This window comes from Epinephelus moara, chromosome 13, assembly GCF_006386435.1.
Source record: "Epinephelus moara isolate mb chromosome 13, YSFRI_EMoa_1.0, whole genome shotgun sequence".
Lineage (NCBI taxonomy): Eukaryota > Metazoa > Chordata > Actinopteri > Perciformes > Serranidae > Epinephelus > Epinephelus moara.
This window is the reverse complement of record NC_065518.1, coordinates 2,722,608-2,746,839: the sequence shown is the minus strand read 5'-3', so window position 1 is coordinate 2,746,839 and position 24,232 is coordinate 2,722,608. Positions and strand designations below refer to the sequence as shown.

At 41.0% G+C, this 24,232-nt stretch overlaps 1 protein-coding gene across 1 annotated transcript; it reads left to right on the top strand.

Annotated features, from left to right (window-relative positions):
* Window positions 1–10: 10 nt before the first annotated feature.
* On the top strand, window positions 11–23,636 carry st6galnac (ST6 (alpha-N-acetyl-neuraminyl-2,3-beta-galactosyl-1,3)-N-acetylgalactosaminide alpha-2,6-sialyltransferase). The gene is made up of 10 exons (XM_050059442.1): window positions 11–961; window positions 7,021–7,407; window positions 13,626–13,968; window positions 17,659–17,824; window positions 19,595–19,769; window positions 20,427–20,565; window positions 20,662–20,765; window positions 21,817–21,900; window positions 22,105–22,204; window positions 22,635–23,636. Exons 2-10 carry the CDS (start codon window positions 7,253–7,255, stop codon window positions 22,803–22,805), a joined length of 1,437 nt encoding a protein of 478 aa, XP_049915399.1. The 5' UTR covers window positions 11–961; window positions 7,021–7,252; the 3' UTR covers window positions 22,806–23,636.
* Window positions 23,637–24,232: the final 596 nt, after the last annotated feature.

Here is a 24,232-nt window from a genome sequence, read left to right as displayed (position 1 = left end):
ATTTAGTCTGTGGGATCCAAATTATGAGCCTTAATAGCTGTTGGTTTGGAGCCTGAAACGATTTATTGACAGCAGAACTGAAGCGTTTCATTCCTGAGATGTCTGTAAACCTTCTGGCACAATAAATGTTGTCCTTTCCTTCTCTCAGCTGCCTTTATGGAGACAAACCCCCCTCAGGGAAGTCTCAGCCTATACATCTGGAATAATGTCCAGAGCTGACCCACTTCTTCTTCTTTCCCTTTTTTCCCTCCTCGCCCTCCAGCTAGCTCACTTCCTCCGGACTGCCAAAGCAACCGGTGGCGCGTACTGAAACGTGTCTCTCCTTTCAGTGTATTTCCTTTCTTTTCACAGAGGAAACTGAACCCGGAGAGGTGCACCGGCCATTGACTCTCACTTGGCTTTGCGGGGCCCAGCTGACTGATGGCTGGCTGCTGGAGGGCTGATGGATGGATGGATGGAGTGAAAGGCTCTTGTGAAGTGTCTTCCTGTCTTGATTTTTTTTTTTTTTTTTTTTTTTTAAGCACTGTCAGCTGCGTGTCGGAAGTTCAGCGTGCATGTTCCTGCTTGTCACCTGACAGTTTCTCTTTATAGATAAATGTGTACACGTGTGTGTGTCTTTCCTGTCTGTCATTATGTTGTGATTCAGGGTCTCCACACATTGTGAGCATAGCCGAGCTCCTCAGAGCAGCCTGCTCATGTTGAACTTCATTGCAGCCTGCAGTGGGCTTCTCTCTTCCTCCCCCTCCTCTGCCTCACGCTGTGGAGTTGAGGGGGTTGACCAATTGCCAGCAGCTGTTGCTCATTTCACAATGGTCCCGCCCATACAGTGCTGAGGCTGGCAGTGCAGCCGCTCCACACTACGTAGATGAGCAGCAGAGCTCCCAACTTAGAGGACTGTGTCTACACTACAGCCGGCATGAAGGACAGACAGAGAGCGCAGGACACAGAGGATTTTGTACCGGTGAGAGGGACATGTGTTTTTCTTTACTTTATGTTTCTGTGTTGTGTTTGAGGAGCTTTGTTCCTGTTACATGGGAACAGACACGAGAGAGTCCTCTGACTAAAGGAAGAGAGACAGAGTCATGATTTGTCACAGTCTGATGCATGTGTTTCCTTTTCCCTTTTTTATTTTGACCCTGTCAGCCATGTTAGACCGTATTCAGTTTGTGACATTTATTTAAAGTAAAAATCTCTGTGAAAACTATTTGTATTTTCTTTGGTTTGTGTGAAAAATGTAAATTCCCTCTGGAGTTTTCCTGTTATGTTCCTGTTATCAGAGACGTGGGAGCTGAGTTTATCACTGGATCACTGCTACACATTCTTTCCATTCCCCGTTTAGCCTCAGCCAGGAGCACCTACTCCCTCACACAAGCCTGGGAAACTGTATCACTCACATTGTCACCGGTGCTGTTATTATTTTCCCTGATTCACCCGGTTATCAAGCGATTACCTCTGAGGACTGATGGGTTTAAGAAAGCAGCTCCAGACTGAAGTTCAGAGAGCAGGTTTCAGAGCCCGGCCTCAAACTGTGGTTATTACTCTTACAAAGAGGTGAGAAGTGAAGAGGGGAGGTGCTCACAGTGTATGTTAATGTCTTCACCCTCTGCTGAGAGCCTGTGAGACTCACAAGATTGGTGTGACCACAACAGGCGGGCAAAGAATACGTTTCCTGTAAGATACGGTTTCTAGCTTCCTGCGTTTGTTGTCAGCTGCAGCTGACCTCAGGGTTTTTGCTGCTGTCAGTTTGGGAAGCACAGCCGAGACGCCAGAAGAAAATGCTGGCATGGATATCATAACAACGCTTCTTAAGTGGCATAATATATGAGCTGACTTCATCATCAGGAGGTGGAGGGGTGGTGGATGGTGTGACACCTCGGTGAGATGTCTGCAGAGCTGGTTGTTTTGTAGTGACTCAGCGCTGTGTTTGCAGCGGGGATAGGGCCATGAAGAGCAGATCAATCAGGAGAGACTTGTTCTGAGAGAAAAGAATATTTATTTACATGAGCACAGAAGTATGAGAAAAGTTTTTGCCGATTTGACCCCATCGTGATGTCACATATTCTCAGAGGGTGGAAAAGAAGCAGGAGATTAGGTTGAGGTTGAGGTGGATCAACATCTGATCAGGATCCTCCTGGGCGCCTCCTGTTAGAGGTGTTCTGGGCACGTCCCACTGGTAGGAGGCCCCGGGGCAGACCCAGAACACACTGGAGGGATTACATATCTCATCTGGTCTGGGAACACCTCGGGGTCCCCCAGGAGGAGCTGGAGAGTGTTGCTGGGGAGAGGGACGTCTGGGGTGCTTTGCTCGGCCTGCTGCCCCCGTGAAGTGACTTCGGATAAGCAGTTGAAAATGGATGGATGGATAAAATTCTACTGTTTCCATGGAAACAATTTGTTTGCTTGAACGTGCGCTTGTGATAGCCCAGGCTACCTGTTGTCACACCTACGCGTCCTCTCCCAAAGTCGGCCTGATAGTAAAAAGAATGGCAAAAGATAAGAAGACACAAGAACCAAATTATACTTCTAGATGAATTCAATAAAAGAAAGAACAAACTGACGAGTGAATTTGATCCGAAAATAACAGCAAACATGAAGCAACGAATGTGGGAGGGAATTGCAACATTTGAAACCCGGTGAATGACGCGACACACAGTTGACTTGTGTACATGAAATACCTCGTCCAAAGCGATCATCAGTTGTGACGGGGCTGGAAGAGCGCAGCTTCAGAAAGTTGAGTGATCCAACTCCAAATCATAAACTTAGTGCAAAATCAGTTGCTCACCATTAAGGGTGTCTATCGGGTTCTTCCGGTCGTGGAACACTCTTCTCAGGACGCCTTCATTTTCATCATTTATCACCATAAACTCAGCCATGTTATTGCTGAGATGCAGTCAGAGGTACCTTTATGTTTGTTCCCTTAGGCAGCGATGACACAGAAACGAGACGCTAGAGACACGGACGCTTCAAAGACGCTTGAAACACTGGAAGCACTTATTCAATGTGTGCTAGCTACTGGCGTCTGACGCTCAAAAAGTTGAAAATATTTTAACTTTTCAGCGTCTACGCGTCTAAAAAGAAGCATCTACAAAAACGCCCGTCTAAAAAGACGCTTGAACGCCGGTCAGACACACCGTATCATAGGAAAACAACGGTTTTACTGGTGTCGCGTTTCTAGTGTTTCATCTCAGTGTGATCGCTCCCTTACTTTGGTTGCTAAGGTCCTCTGTGCAACGGTTTAACAAACTTTACACAAAAGAAAAACTTAAGGACTTAAGGTTTATGTGCAACTGATTTTATTTAGAGGAAACCTTACCTTGGATTTAAAGGAAAATCCTCACCTCAGGTGCTCTGTGCAGCCGCCCCCTGCATGTGAAGAGGAGTGAGCTTTTTATGAGCTCGTCCTGGGCTCTGGATAAGGTGACTGGAGGTGAACGGAGCGAAGGAGGGCGCTCAGCGGTGGGACAGAGAGAGAAAACTGTGAATGAATGTAGCATGAAGAAACTCTTCCTGACTGAACTCACGAAGCTGAGCTTCATTTGTTTTCTATCAAGACTTTGCTGCTTTCCTTGCCAATATTGTTCCCCATCACTGGGTATCTGGAGCCAAAACATGATCTCATCCCAACCATGACCATAAACTTAACCACATGTTAACCACAGTGTAAAGTTTAACATGTCCGCTACATCATAACGTACAAATGTTAAATATCACGCGTTCGCAGAAATGTTAAATGCCAACATTTATTTTGGTGACTGTGTTGCACCAACAGCAACATCTCACTGCAAACAGTCCTTTTCTTCAGTTTATGTCCCAACAGGTGAATTAGAATAACCCTTATCCACTCTTTACTGTCACCCAGCATCCTCAACCACAACAGGACCACCATTTTCTCTCAGTGTCTCAGCTCAGCACCATTTATGTACGTGACACACAGGTTTTCTATCCAAAAGATATTGAAAACAAACATTGTGATTCAGTCTTTACAACAGAAATAAAATAAATCCCAGACTGGAGTCTTTCAGTAACACAAATGTAACAAATCATGGTTTGCAGAAACGAACAATACCAACGTGTATTCTGGCGATTTAGTTTTAAATCTTTATTTAACCAGAAAAACTTCTTGAGATTCAAAATCTCTCTGAACGTTGTGTCCGAGACAGGCAGCAACATAAAGTTACAGACAGACAACAAAACAAATCTTGTTGATGTTGTTGAGATACTTATCTCTTACGTGGGATCATATCTAACACAACAATAAACACATTTGGAGGCATCTTGGCAGAGACGCTGTCAAGCTGCAGACTCAACAACAAACTGGTTGTTTTTGTATCGAGTCATTGCCGTGTTTCCAGCAGACCGTGTTCTTAAAACTGGCCGAAATATGATCTTTTTCTGAACCTAGTGGTATTTGTGCCTAAACCTAACCACAGCATTGTTCAAAGTACAAGCACGTCCACTACATGATAACATACAAATGTAACGTATCCGTGCTTTGCAGAAACGTACAATGCCAACATTTTTTTCTGGTGATTGGGTGGAGAAGTTGGCCGGAGTGTTGCCTGTTCAGCTCCTCTCAGCAGAGCCTGCCTCACCCTTAAAAGGCTCAGTAGTTATATTTTATTGAAATAACCTTTTGTCATATATGCTGACACAGTCACTACGTCGTGACAGCATTATGAGACACATCATCTATGTAAAAATCAGATTCCCCTGCCTCCTTGTAGTGCTCCTGATGGCATTTACAAGAACCCGCTGTGCCTGAATAAAACAGCCAATCAGAGCCAGGAGGGCTCATGCATACTCTGTGCTGCCAGCAACACTGTATATGAAAACAGAAGAAGACAGGCGGCGAAAAACTTCCTTTAACCTTCACAGAAGAAGGCCGACATCTTCTGATTGGTTGTTGTCATTCAGGCACAGTGGATTCTTTTAAATGCCATTAGAAGGAGCCAGAGGGGTGTTTGTTTCCACAGATTATCTCTCTTATGTACTAACGTCAGAATATAGTGACAGTTTCCACAAATATGACATTTTTAGATTAAGAATCAATTAAAGTTATTTATTTTTTATAGAAGTTACCTTCTGTAGCTTTAAATGAATAGTGCACCCAAAAATGAAAATTCAGCCATTATCTACTCACCCATATGCCGAGGGAGGCTCAGGTGAAGTTTTAGAGTCCTCACATCACTTGCAGAGATCCAAGGGGAGAGGAGGTAGCAACACAACTCCACCTAATGGAGGCTGACGGCGCCCCAGATTCAAACGTCCAAGAACACATAATTGAAACCACAAAATATCTCCATACTGCTCGTCCGTAGTGATCCAAGTGTCCTGAAGCCCCGACATGTCTCACGGTCTCGCACAAGCGCACACACGTGAGCGTGGTGCCCAGAGAGGCAGTCAGAGCTTGGATCACTACGGACGAGCAGTATGGAGATATTTTGTGGTTTCAATTATGTGTTTTTGGACGTTTGAATCTGGGGCGCCGTCAGCCTCCATTAGGTGGAGTTGTGTTGCTACCTCCTCTCCCCTTGGATCTCCGCAAGTGTTGTGAGGACTCTAAAACTTCACCTGAGCCTCCCTCGGCATATGGGTGAGTAGATAATGGCTGAGCAGTTGTGTAGAGACCCTTTGGGTTCTGAGGGGTGTAAAAAGATTTTCTTTATGTAAAAGAGATGATAATGAAATAAAAATTAAATTTCCTTGAAAAAATCTGACATTTTATGCCATTTTTGCCAAGAAAAAGTGAAAAACAAAACAGTCAGACACTGGTAAAATGGATCATTTATGTAATAATTTACTGTCTCCAATAAAACGAGCACGACCATGATGCTGTGATAAAACAAAAATCACATTAGTTCTGATAAGTTAAACAAAATTAATGAACAAGTCAAGAATGGAAACACCAACTAGGATAAGTACCTGATCGGCGGCAAAAATGTTGCCATTGTCCATTTCTGCAAATCATGACTAGTGGACACATTGCTGTGGTTACGTTTAGGCACAAAACCCACTTGGTCATGGTTAAATGCCCAGGTTTGGGGGCACGCACGCAGCGACAGGTCCCTAAAAAACACCCACGTTAAGTAACTAAAAAGCTGCTGGAAAAATATCCACAAGTCCTCAGAAAGATCCATGTTTGGGAAACTGCAGGAAACACAGTGATTACTCTGTAAATCATGACTGGTTTCGTTCTCTCTTGGTCTTGATCAGTGGTCTGCAGCCTGGCAGGCCTCGTGCCTACGTGTCACACCAGCCACCATCCCCTCCACCTCCTGAGGACAAAGTCAGCTTATATATTACGACACTTTAGAAACGTTATGATAGATAGAAATGTACAAATGTAACATGTTCATGGTTTGCATAAACATTTTCTTCTGGCGACTGGGCTGAGTATCTTCACAAACTCTTCTTTGACAGTTTGCCAGCACTGCAGCTCATAATTAATGTTAAGTAAATTACATTTGGAGGTCAGTTTAAGAGGACTGCTCACTGGGCTGGAGGAGTCATAGACAAATACTGTATTGGCTGTCATCTATCTAATGATTGTGTTGCAGTGAATAGGTCCCACTTTAGTCTTTACGTGCTCATTTTGTCATTATGTGTGCTTAAATGAATACTTACAATAGACTGATGGGTTCAGTGCCATGTGAAGTGGTGACACAATGATGGAGGGACCCTCTCAAACCAAATCCTGCTCAGAGCCCTGAGACGTCCAGGGCCGGCCCGCCTTTAAATGTGTGAATCTTTTAAATGTTGTTGTGTGCACCGGCTGTGCTTCGTCTTTTGTACCTTTTCAGGAACAGTGAGAGCAGCACGGAGATAAATAAAAGCAGCACACAAAAAGATATGAAGATTGTGACCCTGCACTTTGTGTTCAGGGGCATGAGAAAAGGTTTCATTAAAAAGGGATTATTTGGGACGCTGAAAGATAAAGTTTCCCCTTCCATCCTGCCCCCCCCCCTCCCAGACTCTGTGCCCTGGTTCCAACTCTCTGTGTCTGTCTCCCTCCCACTCTAGTGTTGCTGAGAGAAGCCCAGAGTGGAGCCCAGATCCTGCTGCGGGCTAATTAAATCCCCACCATCACAACGCTCCATCTTCCCTCCCCTGCTTCACCAACACAGACAGAAGCTGTCCTGAGCAGGACGACATCCTCGCCTGCCTCCATCCTCTGCCTCCTCATGTCCCTGCAGGTGGAACGGAGGGCAGGGCGAGCACACACAGCCCACCAGCTGCAGCCACACGCTCCTTGATGGGGATGGCGGTCCAGAGGAGGCTGGTGTTTGCCGTGGTGACCGCCTTCTCCCTGCTGTGTGTTTACATCCTGTGTGTGAACCTGGAGACGCGTCTGCCCTGGTCCCCAATGCCTCTGAAGCATTTCCATGGCTTCATACGGACAACAAACAGGTGAGGGGAGCAACAGCACCTGAACACTGACACATGGAGTCATTTTACATGATATTAAACTGTGAGGTTAAAATCTTGACTCTGTACATGCAGGACAGTGATCCTACACACACAGTAAAGCAACCAGGAAGTTTACTTTACATAACCAGCCACAATAGTCAAACCATCATCCAGCTGATCATGTTTCTGACCTACTGAGGTCTGAACAAAAGACAAAATTCCCGGAAACAAGCAGGAAGTGTAACTACAGTGCAGACACCAACAAGGAAGATACACAGTGTGCAAAGAAACTGACACCAGACATGAAATATCAGGACTTCATTTACGAACATGTACTCCAGAGATTTAGCTGGCAACTCGTGAGAGACACTTTTGCAAAAGTCAAAATGGATGCAACAGAAGCAAAAATATGCTACACTTCCCATAATGCATAGTGTTTGTTTACTTTACCTCTTCCTAGTTTGTTGATCTGATGTGAATGTAAACACCCTTAAATTAAATCTGAGAGACCAACTAAAAGCCCCTGTGTGGTGGTGTTTGTGTCACTCTGCAGTTACACCTCCAAACCACTAGTTGGCGACAGGCTTTCTGTGAAGTGCTGTAAAGTTTAGTTGATTCAAAACACACATTAAACACACATTAAACACACATTAAACATGGCTTAACAGAGACAGTATCAAACACAACTCAGCTTCACTATAACTCGCAGCATTCACAGACAAACACTTGTCTTTATCTGGACACATTTTCCCCACAAATACAACATGCTAACGTTATTAGCACAAGCCTATGGCATTTTACATTGTATAAATTAGCCTAGCAGCTAGCAGAGATTTCCTCTGCTCATATGAAGCCAGGATAAATGACACACAGTGTGTGGAGGCTTTATTGTCTTCACAATTTATTGTTTCTTATCTGTGAAATTAAAGTAAATCAAAGCTTTGTTTCCACTGAGGGAAATGGTTTCAGCTTACAGAGACAGACAGGAGGTCTGCGTCGCCATGTTTCTACAGCGCATTACACATGTACGCTGGCGTAGTTATGGTGTTTACCAAGTGAGAAGAGAAAAAAAAATCTTTTACATGGAAAAACCAAAACATATCGGCTTTGTCAGAAAATGATTTGTTGGTGTAAACTCCGTAGGACACAGATTGAGAAAGAAGTTTTCCGAGGCCTCATGGTCATTGTTTCATTTAGAAATCAGATGGGCTTCAAAGGGAACATGACAGGAACATGTTTGACTGTCACTGACTGTGCACAGGATCCATATGTTGTCTCAGATTTCCTGAATGGCAGAGCAGCAGATAATTGAGGCCAGACGCAGCAGTAAAACAGGACGGTGTCGTTAAAGGGTTAAACTTTTAGATCATGAGTGAGTGGTATGAAAAGTTCCATGGTTTTTTTGTAAGCAGCACTTATTCCCCCTCTCGTTGTATCACTGTGGTTTAACAAAGGAGCCACACAGCGCTCCGGCTGCACTAATGCAAAAAAAGCCCCTGGAGTTATTTCACTGGAGGTGGTCTCTCACACGCGTCTGTGAAATGTAAGCTTTGTTGTAACGGGCAGAGCTCCAGCTTTAAAAGCCAGCACGTCCAGATAAAATGCACTAAGTCGAGGGACAGAAATGGAAAAGATGGCTGCTTCTCAAAGGTCTGTTTCACACACTGAATGGTGAGTGTGAGCGTGTGGAGCTGCAGGTCTTTCATTTGAAAAGCTCGTCTTTAATTTGAATGCCAGAGTAAAAATATCCTCCTCACTTCCTGCTGCTCTCTGATGTAGGAGACCTCCATGTTGTTCATTGACTGCGGAGCCTTTAACATTCTGTTTTTTTGGTGCCATGACCCTATTGAGATACATTATTGGAAAAGCACCATGTGAATATTGAACTAAACATACAGTATGTTCAGGACACTGTGAAGTATGTCAATACTGAATATGAATTAAATAGCCAAGAAACAAAAAAAAGAGAAAATATGGAAAAAATAGGAGGAAAAAAAACATGAGAAATGTAAATATTATTATTATTATTATTATTATTTTAATTTTTAGTCAATAATTCATTAGGAGAATAATAATCTACCAAAAAAAATCAAACACAAAAATAATAATTAAACTAGGCATCGGTGGCTTAGTGGATAGAGCAGGCGCCCCATGTACAAGGCTGTTGCCACAGCGTCCCGGGTTCGATTCCAGCCTGTGGCCCTTTGCTGCATGTCACTCCCTCTCTCTCTCCCCACTTCACACTTCGCTTTCCTATCAATTAAAGGCAAAAAATGCCCCCAAAAAATCTTTAAAGAAAATAAAAAGAATATAATAAAATGTTACAAAATTATTCATTTATTTATTCATATTCAACATAATAAAAAATTAAAAATAATGTTAAAATAATGTAATATTATAAAAGTATTTATTGATTTATTTTGCCATGACCCTATTATAATACAGTATTGTCAAAAGCACAGTGTGAATATTGAACTAAACATGCAGTATGTTCAGGACACTGTTAACTATGTCAATATTAAATAAGTATCAGTCAAGTTGCAAAAAAAAAAAAAAAGAAATCCTGTGAAAACATGGAAAAAAACCATGACAAATGTAAATAGTATTATTTTTAATTATTTTTAATTAATAATTTTCTCAGCACAGTAATTACCTTCTAAAAGAATCAAAGAAAAAAAACATAATAAAAATAAAATAAAATTAATAATAAAAAAACAGTAAGATTTTTTTCCATGACCACCGTATAGTGATATTTAATTTAATGGTCAAGGAGCAAAAAAATAAAGAAAAGTGGAAATAATAGGAGGAAATAGACATGAGAAATGAAAATATTATTTTTGATCATCTTTAATTCATATATTTTTAGGGAGAAAAAGAAAGGAAAAAATCAATTAAAAAAAATTTTGAGTAAATTTTTGAAAAACATTTTTGCCATGACCCTATTGAGATACAGCGTTGTCAAAAGAATGGTGTATATATTGAAAAGAAGTACAGTATGTTTAGGACATTGTTAGTATGCCAATATTAAATGTGTATTAAGTAGTGAAGTGCACTTTAATAATAATAATTTTCAGCACAATAATTACCATCCAAAAGAATCAAGGAAAAAAAATGAACAAAAATAATAATAATAATAATAATAATAAAAAAAAAATTTTTTTGTAGTTATTTATTTTACAAATTTAAAAAATTAACAAAAACAATAACTTTGATTTATTCTTATTCTGGTTTATTTAATCTTTCTCTGTTCCTCTACAAACTCTCTGAAGGTGACAAATAAAAGACAAACAAGTGTTTTACTGTCCTTCTGTCCTCTCTGTGGCTCAACCTTTGGTCTCTGTTCAACATTAACAAGTTCCAGTTACACGTTAATTCAGCTGCTTTATTGCGTTTGTGTCTCGTTAACGGCTTTACGAGGTTTACTTAGTGCTGATGGTGACATCAGCAGCATCTGGTGTGTCAGGTCGGGTCAGGGTGAAGATAAGAGCAGAGGTTACCTGACACTGACGCTTCTTTTACTACAGGATGTTTCTCTACATGAAATATCAGACAAAATCAGCAACAATCTGTGTTAAAGTTTGGGAGAAACCTCATCACTGCTTTAAGTCACTGAGTTTAACATGCTGAGTTTGAAAGCTTTGGAAAAAAAGATAGTTAGTGCACCTTGAGTCAGGATATTTTTGTGAACCTACTGAAACGATAAGGCCAACAATGTATTTTGAAAGGGGAGAGCATTCAGACTCCACATAGAGGGGCCCCAGCGGGTTCAAACCCAGATCCCTGTTGCTCTGAGGTGACGTGTTAACCACTGCATCACCGTGCTGTCTGATAACCATCTCTTCTCGTGACAAGCAGATAGGATAGAGAAGATTTTCAGCTCCTCAAATGGCTCAGACAAACCACAGCCTCCTCCCTCGCTCTCATGACTGTAATGTGTATTCTAAGTTATGAAATGTGAGTCATAAATCAGCTTATTTTTCTAAATGAATTTCAGTTCCTCCCATGTTGTTATGTATTTAATTTGATGTGTTATTTTGTGGAAAGTTATTAAGTTGATTGAAGGGTTGGTTTCCCCAAGTTGCAAAATAATTTCTCACTTAACCCCATCAGTGGTTTTCAGCCACAGACACTTCCTGTCAACAGATTTTAACAGTAAGATGAGGCAATGAACACAAAATAACAGTCCACTGAATATGAAGCTGGATTGAAGCAGATTTGCTCGCTGGCAGATCAAGACTTAAGAGTGCTAATCTTCTCATCAAGAACACAAACAAACATTTTCCCCAAATGTTGAATTATTCCTTTATTATTTAACCCAATCACTGAATTAATTTTGGCCTGGAACATTTCTGTAAACCACAGATACATTACATTTGTATATTATCAGGTAGAAGATACATCGAAACTTTACTTTTCAACAACGCTGTGGTTAATGTGCTGTAATGCTTAGGCACAAAAACAACTCGGTTATGGTTAGTAAAGATCATGTTTGGCTTAAAATACCCAGTTTTAAGGCTACAATTTTGGCTAGAAAAGCAGCAATGGGTCCCTAAAATACATCCACATGTGGGGGATAAAAAGCAGCCAGAAAAATAGCCACAAGTCCCTAGAAAACACCCATGTTTGGAAACTAAAAGCCACTGGTCCCTAAAAAGCACTCACATTTAGAGGCTAAAATGCTGCAGCAAACACAGCGATGGGTGACAAAAAAACAGCCACAACATGGGGCTAAAATCCACAGGAAAAACAGCCACAAGTCCCTCAAAGACACCCATGTTTGGGAACTAAAAAGCTGCTGGAAAAACAGCCACAGGTCCCTAAAAACACTATGTTTGGGGGCTAAAATGCTGCAGCAAACACATCAACAAGTCACAAAAAACAGCCACAACATGGGGCTAAAAATCCTCAGGAAAAACAGCCACAAGTCCCCAAAAAACAACCACATTAGGGAACTTAAAAGCTGCAGAAAACACAGCAGTGGGTCCCTATAAAACAGCCACATTTGGGGGCTAGAAACCCACAGGAAAAGGCGGCAGTAGCTCAGTCCATAGGGACTTGGGTTGGGAACCGGAGGGTCACCTGTTCGAGTCCCCGTCCGGACCAAAATATGGAGCGTGGACTGGTGGCTGGAGAGGTGCCAGTTCACCTCCTGGGCACTGCCGAGGTGCCCTTGAGCAAGGCACCGAACCCCCCAACCGCTCGGGGCGCCTGACCAAAGGGCAGCCCCCTCACTCTGACATCTCTCCACTTTGTGCATGTATAGGTCCTGTTTGTGCATGTGTGTGTCTTTCAGACCTGTGTGTAATTGACAAGCAAGAGTGAAAACATTGAATTTCCCCTCAGGGGGATTAATAAAGTAAATAAACTTAAACTTAACTTGAAAAACAGCCACAAGTCCCCCAAAAACAACCACATTAGGGAACTTAAAAGCTGCAGAAAACACAGCAGTGGGTCCCTATAAAACAGCCACATTTGGGGGCTAAAACACTGCAGCAAACACAGCAATTGGTCACAAACCAACAGCCACAACATGGGGCTAAAACTTTGCAGGAAAACAGTCATGTTTGGGAACTGGAAATACAGCAATGGGTTGCTAAAAACATCCACATTTCGAGAATAAAAAGCAGCAGGAAATAAAGCCAAAGGTCCCAAAAAACACCCACGTTTGGGAACTAAAATACTGCAGCAAACACAGTGATGGGTCACAGAAAAACAGCCACAACACACAGGAAAATAGCCACACGTCCATAAAATACACCCATGTTTGGGAACTGCACAGCAATGGGTCCCTACAAAACAACTACATTAGGGAACTTAAAAGCTGCAGAAAACACAACAGTGAGTCCCTATAAAACAGCCACATTTGTGGGTTAAAAAGCTGCTGGAAATGCAACGAAGACTCGCTGAAACACAACCGGTTTTGTTGTTTGTTGGTCTGAACAGTGGTCTGCAGCACACCATCCTCTTCACCCCCTGATGACACAGTCAGCTCATATACGACGTCACTATAGAAACTTTGTTAGGAAACACATGAAACGTGCAAATTCTGGCGACTTGGCTGTTGTTTTTACTGTCATCATTATTACTGTTCTCATTATTTCTATTTAAGTGCGTCTCACCACATGAGAGCATACTGAGGGAGATGTGGGGGTTCAGATGATTTATTTCCAGCAGTGACCTGCTGGGCTCACCGCCAGATCTTGCTCTGTCTTCCACAGCGGCTCACAGGACTCTCAGGAGCCTCTTGACAGAAAGAGCAACAGTGACCAGTGGACCCGTCTGCCCCCTGCCTCCAACTTTTCCCCAGAGCTGCATCAACACGCACACACTCCAACTGTAAAGACTCAAACTCCCACAGCCGTTAAACACAAACCAGCAGAGAACAGCATCCTGCAGCTCTCAAAGTCCAGTTCAAGGTCTGATGGTGCGGATAAAACCAGTACCAGGACCAGTACCAAAGGCCCCACGCTGCAGCGCCAGCAGCCCACACAGGCAGCCAGACCAACAGAGCCTCCGTTCATCGGAGACACTTACATGAGCGAAGATATCCCTCCACAAACAGTGAGTTCTGCTTGTTTGGATTTTCTGTCTGTTTACCTCTGAAATTAAAGCCATGTGTTTATGTGATTATAACTCCTCTCAAATGATCCTGAAGTCACATTTTTATTCGTAGTAAATTAGCTTTCTGTGCTGTTCCTGGGTCAGACTGCCATCTTGGTCATACCACAGTACCAACAATGAGTTTCTGTTCTCCCTACTCCGTCTGTGGCCCCAAACCAAGCTGCTGAAGTGCCAAAAACTGCAGTTCCTCTAATGTCCACTTGAGGCTGGCTCCAGGAATGAGTCAGTCCCCACAGACCCCCATGTTAAAACTGTACAGCAGAAATAAGTATGTTTACAGCCTGGTACAAAAAACCTCAGTACTAGAAAACACCTGACTTGACCTGATATGAGTCACATGATTTGGTGTGTCGCATCTGTGGAGCATCAGAAGTTCAGATTGTCACACCCCTCTGGTTTTCATCAGGGTGGAGATTCATTAGGTCATCAGGGCGGCTGCCACAGTCGCACTGAGTGGGTCTGAGTTTCCAGTAAACACTTAAATAACAGCGTGTCTCCTCCGTCTCCCACCCTGAATGTGTCATCAGCTCAGAATCTCTCTGCTGAGCCGTCTTGTGTCCACTGAGAGGAAAGGATGAGAAAACCTAAACTCAAATCTGCCTCGTAGTCTTTGAACGTGTCGTTGGAGGATCATATGGTTCTGTAGGAGGTTTAATCCCAGTCTCTTCGATGTTTCCTAATTATTAGTAATGCTGTCATATGTGTTATTTTTTTAGTTTGTTGCACACATTATAACATTGTATATGAAGTATTTGTTAATGGTTAATAACTGCTTTGTGAAGCAATAATTACCGTGTTGTGCATCTGTAAATATTCCAACCTTATAAAGGCCTTCCAAATTTGTTTATAGATGCCCTATTAACAGTAATTATTAACCATTTAACAAGGTATTATAATCATCAGTTACAACTTTATAATAACATCCAAATTATGTTTATAGATTCTTTACAAACCAATTATTGACCGTAAAAAAATACTTAATTAAAGGTCCAGTATGTAGGCTTTAGGGTGATGTATTGGCAGAGATGGAATATAATATAATAAGTATGTGTTCTTTAGTTTCTAATCAGCTGACAGTAAGAATCGCTGTGATTTTGCTACCTCGTCTACGGAGATCGCCATGTTTCTACGGTAGCTGAGAACGGACAAACCAAACACTTTTCACAAGAAATGTAAAGTTTATACACAGTCTCTTTCAAAATAAAAGCACAACATCGGTACAACACCACCAACTGACCTATGGCTAAGCCACGCCCCCCTCCACTCACTCGGACAAACTATCAACATTCAGTGTCCGGCGCTATGGCAGGTGTCACAGTACACGGCATTTCACAGGAGGCAATTGATGATTTTTGGGAACATAACCATCAGATGTCATTGAGAAGTAACCAAAAGGGCCTAAACTACGCATTGGAGGGATATATTCATCATTTTATTGTTGAGAAGGTCGATGAAAAGCTTAAATTACAAGCCAAAATTTACAGGTCACAGTGTACGCTTGTGAACCGCATCTGGTTGCCGTCACCGTCAAAGACAACAAGTTAAAGTGCCACTGAAGTTAAGGTTTTTGGCTCAGAATATGAGAAAAGGATAACGGCCTTTTTACCATCTTTACCAAGAGTGTCTCTCCGTTAGTTTGGTGCTACAGTATTTACACTGAATCATTCAGCATAACGTTTGCCAACCTTTGTTATCTCTGCCATTACAGATAAGTTAATGAAGCTAAGCTCCAGAAGTTAACGTTAGCTTAACTAGAGCCCTTTGGACAACAGCTAACAATGATGTACGATCACCAAAGTACAAAACTAGAACAAAATAGGCTAATGAACTCCCAGCAAACAAGGTGACATGATGAACAACGCAGCTAGGAGCTAACGTTAGGCTAACTTTAGCTAACGTTAGCTAGAGATGTTAAAGATAACTTTATATTTCTTTCCAGCAAAGTGACAATATGTTGCCTCAAACACAATGTTGACTTACCTTAGAACAGATGTAGACATCATTGTTAATCTTATTCACGTTGAGTTGATGTTGTGGTCTAACGTTACCACACAACTTTATCCAAAGGAGACACTTTTCTCGGTTGAGATGTGGTTTAAAGTGTAAAAAATACACCTGGTCGCCCAGCCTCTCAGGATACCTTGTGTCAGAGTTGCATGTACCCCATGCACACCGTTTGACCATTTTTAAACTTCAAATCTCAGAAAAAGCTCATAAAACCAAACAAAACTGACTTTCTGTAATGCATTTCAATGGACGTCCAGGTAGAGAATGTCCCAGTGTATGGTAATGGCTATACGCACTGTGATTGGCTCATCGCGTTTGAATGGCTATACGCACTGTGATTGGCTCATCGCGTTTGAGGGCGGGACTTAGCCATAGGTCAGTTGACGTTCTTTTCCTTCAACAACACACGCACGTGGTTGGGTTTAGTTGAAAAGAACAGGGTTTGGCTTTACAATCTTACAGGAAGTGAACACCGGCCTCCTGGGTGAAAGTCAGTGGTTGTTGGACCCATCCACCACCCCTTCTTCTGCACACCCTACTCAGACATTCACTGCTTTAACCTTTGTTGTTGTCCTGCCACATTTCCCCTGTTATCGCCGGATGCCATTAAACAATGACAGCGACCGGCGTGAAAGGACGGCTTTTTTCATCAGCGTCTAATGCCAGAAGTCGCCAGTTTTCAGCGACCCCAAAGTGAGATTGGGATGATTGAAAAACACTGATTAGTAACGTGAAACTGCTTCATAGTTGTTACTCGTCTAAACCACCAGGTGAGTTTGTTTTGGAGAGGAAGAGACCTCTGTGGATAATTCAGCCTGAACCTCCTGAACAATGAACACTGAAGGAATTCTAACCAGGAGAAGTTTCAGCCTGTTGCAATCTGCAGTCCTCACCACTAGATGTCACTCAATCCTCCTAAATCTGACACTGCTCCTTTAATATAATATCTTAAATGTTATGTGTGCAACAATAAACTGTTAAACTACATGAATTAAAGCTTTACTAATAATAAATAAACATTATTATCATTTAATTTTTTTTTAACAGTAAAATAAATATTAACTAAAGTTTAATGATCAGTGTATTAATGATGGTGATCATTTCCTGCTGTGCACTCACTGAACTTTGGTACGATCCAGCTTTTAAAGTAAGGATCAGCTGAGCTAAGCTGCAGTTTAGTTTCTGAGCTGTTACATAAGAGCAGAGTTCAGAGAGGCTGAATCGATAATTGATTGCACAGAGAACCAGGGGCACATAACACAATTAACGGGATAAAGTATTCATGTGTTCACGTGTTTGCATGTGTGGAAGCTTTTCATGCTTCATCTGCTCACATGTGGTTTTATATTTAATGCATCAGCAAAATGTGTCCATGTAAATTTCATGATGAATGAATGGATTAAAGCTCTGGTTGTGAGCGTGTAATTCCTTGATAATTGCCTCCAGTGAGAGAATGGAGGTTAATCTTGAAGTTGTGCAACTGGCCGAGTTAAACTGATGAATCTGGCTTTGAAATGATCATGTGGGACATAAATGTATGTTGGTACTAAGTGGAGGAGTCGAGGTGAAGACTTCCTGTATGTGGTCTGGTGACAGTAAATGTCTTTTACCTGCCTCCCTCAGGACTGCCCGGACAGTATCCGCAGTCGGGTCACAAAAACAGAATTTGGAGGACGATTTCTGAAACACATTCCAGTCCTGCAGTGGGCCCAACACGCCACTTATGAACATCACCAGCGTCTGAGCCAGTACCCAGGAGCCCACGGCTGGGGAGGGATCGATTTCAAGAGTGAGTTCTTGGTTTGGTTGTTTATATATATATATATATATATATATATATATACATATATGTACATGTGTGTTTTTCTTTTTATCCATATTTCTATTTATTTCTTTAAATCATTGTTTTCCTACAGAAGTGAAATTAACTTACTTGAGAAAAATAAAAAATATATTATCTCAGAGTTGTGAGAAGTTTTCATTAAAAAAAATTCAGTTCTTGTTTTTGTTTTAAAGATAAAAATGTTGTAAAATAAAAAAAAACGAGAATATAAATTCTTGTTTTATCTCATTAATTCAAGAAAAAAGCATTTTTTTTAAATAAACCTTTCCCATAATTAAAAAATAATATTCTTGTTGATTAAAAAAACGAGTAGAATTTTTTAAATAAAACTTTTACCATCATTCTGAGATAATAATTCTCATTAATCAAAAATAATTTATGTATATTTATGAAATTGTTTCATTAAGCCAGAGAAACTAGATTTTTTTCATAAACTTTCCCATAATTCTGAGATAATAATTCTCGTTAATTTGAAAAAAAATTCTTAGTTATTACGTCATTAATGCAGAGAAAACAAGAGCAGATTTTTTTATTAAATTAAACTTTTTGCATAATTCTGAAATAATCATCTCGTTGATTTTTCAAAAATAAAAAAAAATCAGGAAAAACGAGTAGAATTTTATTTCTTGAAAATGTTTCTCATAGTTCTGACATAATAATCACATGAATCTAGAAAAAGTAGAATTTACATTTTTTGTTAATTCAGAAACATTTTCAGATTTTTTTAACATGAATACGTCATAATTATGAGATAATAATTCTCATTGATTTCGAAAAAAAATCTTAGTTCTCATTCTCAGAATTTATTAGATGTTTTGTTAATTCAGAAAAACTAGTAGAATGTTTTATCATGAAAACTTTTCCCATAATTCTGACATAATAATCGCATTAATTCAGAAATACAAGAATTTACAATATTATTTTGTTAATTCAAAATGAGCAGAATTTCTTTTCTTTCTTTTTTTTTTAAATGAAAACCTTTCTTATAATTTTAAGGTTATAATTGTCATTGATTTTGAAAAATAAAAATTTAGGAGAATATTTTAGTATTAATGCAGAAAAAACAAGAATTTACGAGATGCTCGGCCAGTCCTCCTCCTTCAGCTGAAAAGGGCTGTACGCACACAGTGGGCATCTTTAATACATTTTAGAGTGGTTTTACACCTGAATCAAATGACAGTTTCCTCAGAAATAAATTCTCCTCTATTTTAAAACATCAGTCCAGAATTTTACAAGACATAACAAAACCTGTGAAATAATTTTTGGCACATTCTGTTATGTGACCTTTGTTCAGGTCGTGTCAATGTGTGTTTTTTAATGTAAATATAACTCACTGTACATTTACAGTGTTTAAAGGTTGTCTGAAGCTGATGCTTTACTCTCTGTTTAAACATTTGCATCCCAAATGTATCCAGACAGAAGATGCAAAGTATTTTGAATAATTTGAGTGAGGACATGTGGGCCTCATCGCTGTTAAGATGCTTATCGTGTTGAGATAATAGCAGCTTCCTGTCTGTGTGCCCACACATGGAGCCTCAGGGGAGTTTTCTTTCTTTCAGACCAAACGCACATAAATGAATCTGTGGGCGATGCAATTACACAGGCACAAAAAAATTATCAGTGGTTCAGGAGCTAAATCTTTGTCTCATGATTTAAGGATTTTTTCTGTGTTAAATAAATCTCATCCAGATTAGTTCTGTTTTTCTGTGTCAACAGCGCTGGTGGAAACTCTGTCAGTCCTCAACTCCTCTGCTAACTGGAGGATGTTGGACGACTGGAAGGATCGCACCAATAAATCAGACTGTACCCACTGTGCTGTGGTGGGGAACGGTGGCATACTGAAGGATTCAAAGAAAGGGAAGGAGATCGACAGTCATCATTACGTCTTCAGGTACTGACCACAGCCTCGTTATGTAATCCTGGTAAAGACTTAGTCGAGCTAAACTCTGTCCTGACAGTTAAATCCATTGTGTTTTTTTGTTTTTTGTTGTGGTTCAAAAGCTTAAATCATGTTTGTAAAGCCACGTGTTTGGGGTCTGGTGTTCGGCCTTTTATCGGGCCCTAAGCAGGTTTTGATACCTCCAAAAATGTCTGACAAATAAAAGCATTCAGAAAGGTAAAAACTGAAATAACATATACTGTGTAAAATACTGGGCGCACCCACCGTGACGTGAGCTCACCCATTGGTTTATGACTTGGCCGTTGCCATCTTGGATTTTTGGATCCATGTTGACCATGTTTGGACCAGAGGGTGAAGCTAACGCTAGCTGCTAGCTTGATTAGCATGTTGCATTTACTGCTATAGCTGGCTGTTGCAATGCTAATGCTAATTTTTGCCAGGATAAAACACGTTAATGAGCCGGTGTGTCTTCAAAAGGTTAAACTCTGACAACATGATGAGCAGAGCCCTGAGGCCCTGAGGAGCCGCCTCAGTCAGACTGGTTTGGCTTTGCTGAGTTTACAGATGGATTAAAGGGTAATTAACAGGATGTTCGTTTTGTTCTGTCGTAACATTTGTGTTTTCACTGTGGACACTTTTGATCTTCAGGACTAACGGGGCGATCATTAAGGGCTTTGAGGAGGATGTGGGGTCTCGGACCACCCACTACACATTCTCCACCAACACACTGATGAACTCCATGAGGAGCTACGCCAGCGTCGGGTATAAGGGACCCCCTCTGTCTAAAGTGAGGACATAAAGATAAAAGTCTTTTCTCTATAACATGCTAAAATCATAACAGAATCAGACCTGAGTCACGTCACACTCTGCTGCTCTCACACAGGAAACAAGATACGTTTTCCTGCCTGATCACGACCGTGATTACCTGCTGATGAAGGCAGCAGCGACACACACTCCAGTGGAGAGAGGACCTGAGCGGGGCAAAAAGTGAGCAGCACTTACAGGCTGTTATAATGATCAGAGTTTACTCACAATAATGTTCTCATGTTCTCCTCTCATGGTTCTGCTTCACCTCTTGCCCTCACCAATCAACCCAACCCTCTGTTTCACGTCGAGGAGTCGGGTGTCCTGAGTCTTGCTGGGATAGAGGGTTAGGGCAAAGTGTTAGGGCTTCGTGGCCCTCTGAACCAGACATGTCCAAAGTCTGGCCCAGGGGCCAATCATGGCCTGCGGATCGATTTTAAACGGCCTGCAGCTTGTCTTTCAAAATATGCTACATGTGGCCCATCACACAATATTAGTGAAACAAGCAAGTGCATCTAGCATTTGTTCTGTTCACCTCATGATGGCAGGACTGTCAGACAGTTTGTAGGCATGCATCAAGTGGGAACTGCACAGGCGGAATTGATGTGTTTTCATGAAGACACAATAAACACGCTAACGACAGTTACCTAGCAACAGACACTTTCTCTTAGGTAACAGACATGCCACAGCAAAAAGGCATAAAATTGACAGCGAGGGCAGCTGCTGTCGGGAACGCTCATAAGTTGACTGTTTTTTCAGTGAAAGATGACACAGTTGCATTTCTCTCATTTGAACTTTGGTATATCTGTTGTTTTGTGTCCAAGAGAGAGCGTTGGACACGAGAGGCGACATGTTACATGAAGAAAAACAGTGGAAACACAAGTTATAGCTTATTAAAAGATTTTTAGTGTCATGGTTGAACATTTAGCCGATTTGGACATTTGAAATAGTCTTCGGGACTTATTGTTAACGAGACTTGGACACAAAACAGAACGGAACAAATGAAAACTATGGAAAAATGTTTCATTTCTCTTTTTGCTCCTTTTCATAATGTTATCAGACACACATGATAACAATTTGAGCCTGTCAGTGACAAATACAAACACTTTAAGTAGACGACTTAAACTTAAAATGAACAATGACAGCAATGACAGCAGCCTAAAACACACAGAAAAGTTTCCCTTTGTCTAAATGTTTGTGTCATTTTTACAATACTGTCATGTCTTCTCCACAGTCCTTCGAATTACTTTGGAGCAGACGTGTCAGCAGAAAAGCTGAAGATGTACCATCCTGACTTCGTCCGTTACCTCAGAAACAGGTGAGCGTCGTGTCCACAGAGCAGGTGAACAGAATGAAAGCAGGGCTCACGTTTCAAATAGCTGGAAATGAGATTAAAAGAGAAGCAGCGAGGCTGAAACCAGAGTGAGCTGCTGCTGGAAGTTCCCACACTGTGACAGAGGGTCAGTTATTATACATGTGAAACTTCAGATTCATCAGTGCTGTCATTACTTCTCTGTTTCAGATTCCTTCGTTCTAATGCTCTGAAAACCAAATATAAGGACATCTACCGTCCGTCAACAGGAGCTGTGATGCTGCTGGCTGCTCTGCACACCTGCGACCAGGTGAACTTCATCCCTGCTGTGTTGCATGTTGCTGTCGCTCAGCTGTTTATTTACTGAGGGGCAAGGCTGCACTTGCCTGATAGCGTGAGAAAGTTTTGACTCTCAGCAGTTGGCCTTGTAAATGCACGTAGCTCTGATATTGTGCAGCCTTGATTACGTGCCGCCAGTGACTCAGTCAAACCACAGCGTGCACTCAGGAAATATGACATGGTTCTTTGCCGTGCCAACTGTATGATTTAATTTATCAGATCGCCCACAGACCTGTTTCTCAATCTGTCTGTGGGGGTATGAAAATGATTCAGGCTGCAGGAGTCAAGTCAAAACATGATTTAAGAGCTTGTAAAATGAAACCTGTTTAGATTGTCAGGTAATCACATGACATAATTTGTTTTATCCTGACTGTGATTTTATGTCTCTTGTGTCGATTAAGGTGAGCGCGTACGGCTTCATGACACCAGACTATAAGAACTACTCTGACCACTACTACGACAACAACTACCGCCCAGTGGGCTTCTTCATCAACCACGACCTGCGTATGGAGATGACCCTGTGGCAGCAGCTGCACCAGGCGGGCCTCATACGACTCTACATGCACAAGTGAACGCGTCATCCTGTCTGCACACGACGAGTTACCGGCAGGGTCACGACCTTGCCTCCTTTGTCTCAAAATGACTGTATGTATGGAAGCCAATAAGGGACATATGTATTTGAGTTTTAACAACCACTGGATACGCAATACTGAAAATTAAACACCACTGAATTTGTGGCATTTAAATATTTGACTATGAAAATCATGTATCAGACTTTATTTGTTCTGAATTCACCTCTTTAATTATGAATTAATCATTAATTAAATTTCTTGATTTGCTATTGCAAAAGCTGTAATTAGTTTTTTAATATTCACAAATTTGAAATTCAAGTTAAAAAATTGTATGGCAACCCAGGACAGGATAGGCTGGGTAGCCTGGATGTGACTATTTGAATTGTTTTTACTTGAATTTTTGGTTCTGAATTTTAAGATTCAAATTTGACTGATTTTCTTTTTATATTTCAAATTTTTTGACTTTTTAACTTTAGTTTCTGAACTTGACGAATCAAATTTGACTGATTTTTTTAATAGATTTTTTTCAACTTACTATTTTAAATGGACACGACATATCAAGAAATTTCATATTTTAATTCCAAAGAGGTGATTTCAGGACAATAAATTCAGGTTTTCAAAGTAAAATATTTCAGTGCTATGAATTCAGTGGTGTTTTAAAGTTAAATCAGTGGCTGTTAAAATTAAAAAAACGTATGTCTCTTATTAGCTTCCATATTTATAACTCTCTGAAATGAGCAAAAAAAAGTAGCAGAAGTTTTCTTTTTATTAAGGAAACAAAGATTTTTTTTAATGACAGCTGCTGTGATTGTCCGGCATGGAGATTATTATATGACAGCTGCTGTGATTGTCCGGCATGGAGATTATTATTGTTATTATTTGATTTTTTTTTTTTTTAAATCAAAAAGAAAAAAAAAAAAAATTCTCCCAGAAAGCATGTTTTTGGTGATTTGCAGATTTGCAAAATACGTCCAGACATCAAGTTTGAACCAGGTCAAATTTGGTTAAAAACATTTCGGTCAGTGTCGGCCGTCCACTTTGATTCAACCTGAAATAATCTGACAATTATTGGATGGATCACTGACACCGGTCTCCTGAGGGAAAGTCCTGTTTTGTTGCCCATCACCTAATGGATGTATAAGGAGAACTGGATACAGAATTGAAGCCGGGACCCCGTGCGTTCCTGTGAAAGCTGCTCAGTGGTGCATGAAGCCAAAAAAGCTCTATTACCAGGATGTGCAATTACCTGGATGTGTGGCGCTGCTTCTGCATGACTGGGCCCATATAGCTGAGAAGGCTACTTCTGGTTTAGTGCTAGGTATAAAATGATTTAATCATGTGGCCCTTCTTGACTTTCCAAATGTTATCTGACCAAATGGATCAAATCCTGATAGTGGAAAGAGTCATATCGTAGGAGCTGTGATGCT

Excerpts from the sequence above, each read along its gene's own strand:
- st6galnac (XM_050059442.1), top strand. The coding sequence starts at position 7,253 with ATGGGGATGGCGGTCCAGAGGAGGCTGGTGTTTGCCGTGGTGACCGCC. Across the intron at positions 13,969-17,658 it reads AAGATATCCCTCCACAAACA|GACTGCCCGGACAGTATCCG; the intron begins GTGAGTTCTGCT and ends TGCCTCCCTCAG. Across the intron at positions 20,766-21,816 it reads GGACCTGAGCGGGGCAAAAA|TCCTTCGAATTACTTTGGAG; the intron begins GTGAGCAGCACT and ends TCTTCTCCACAG.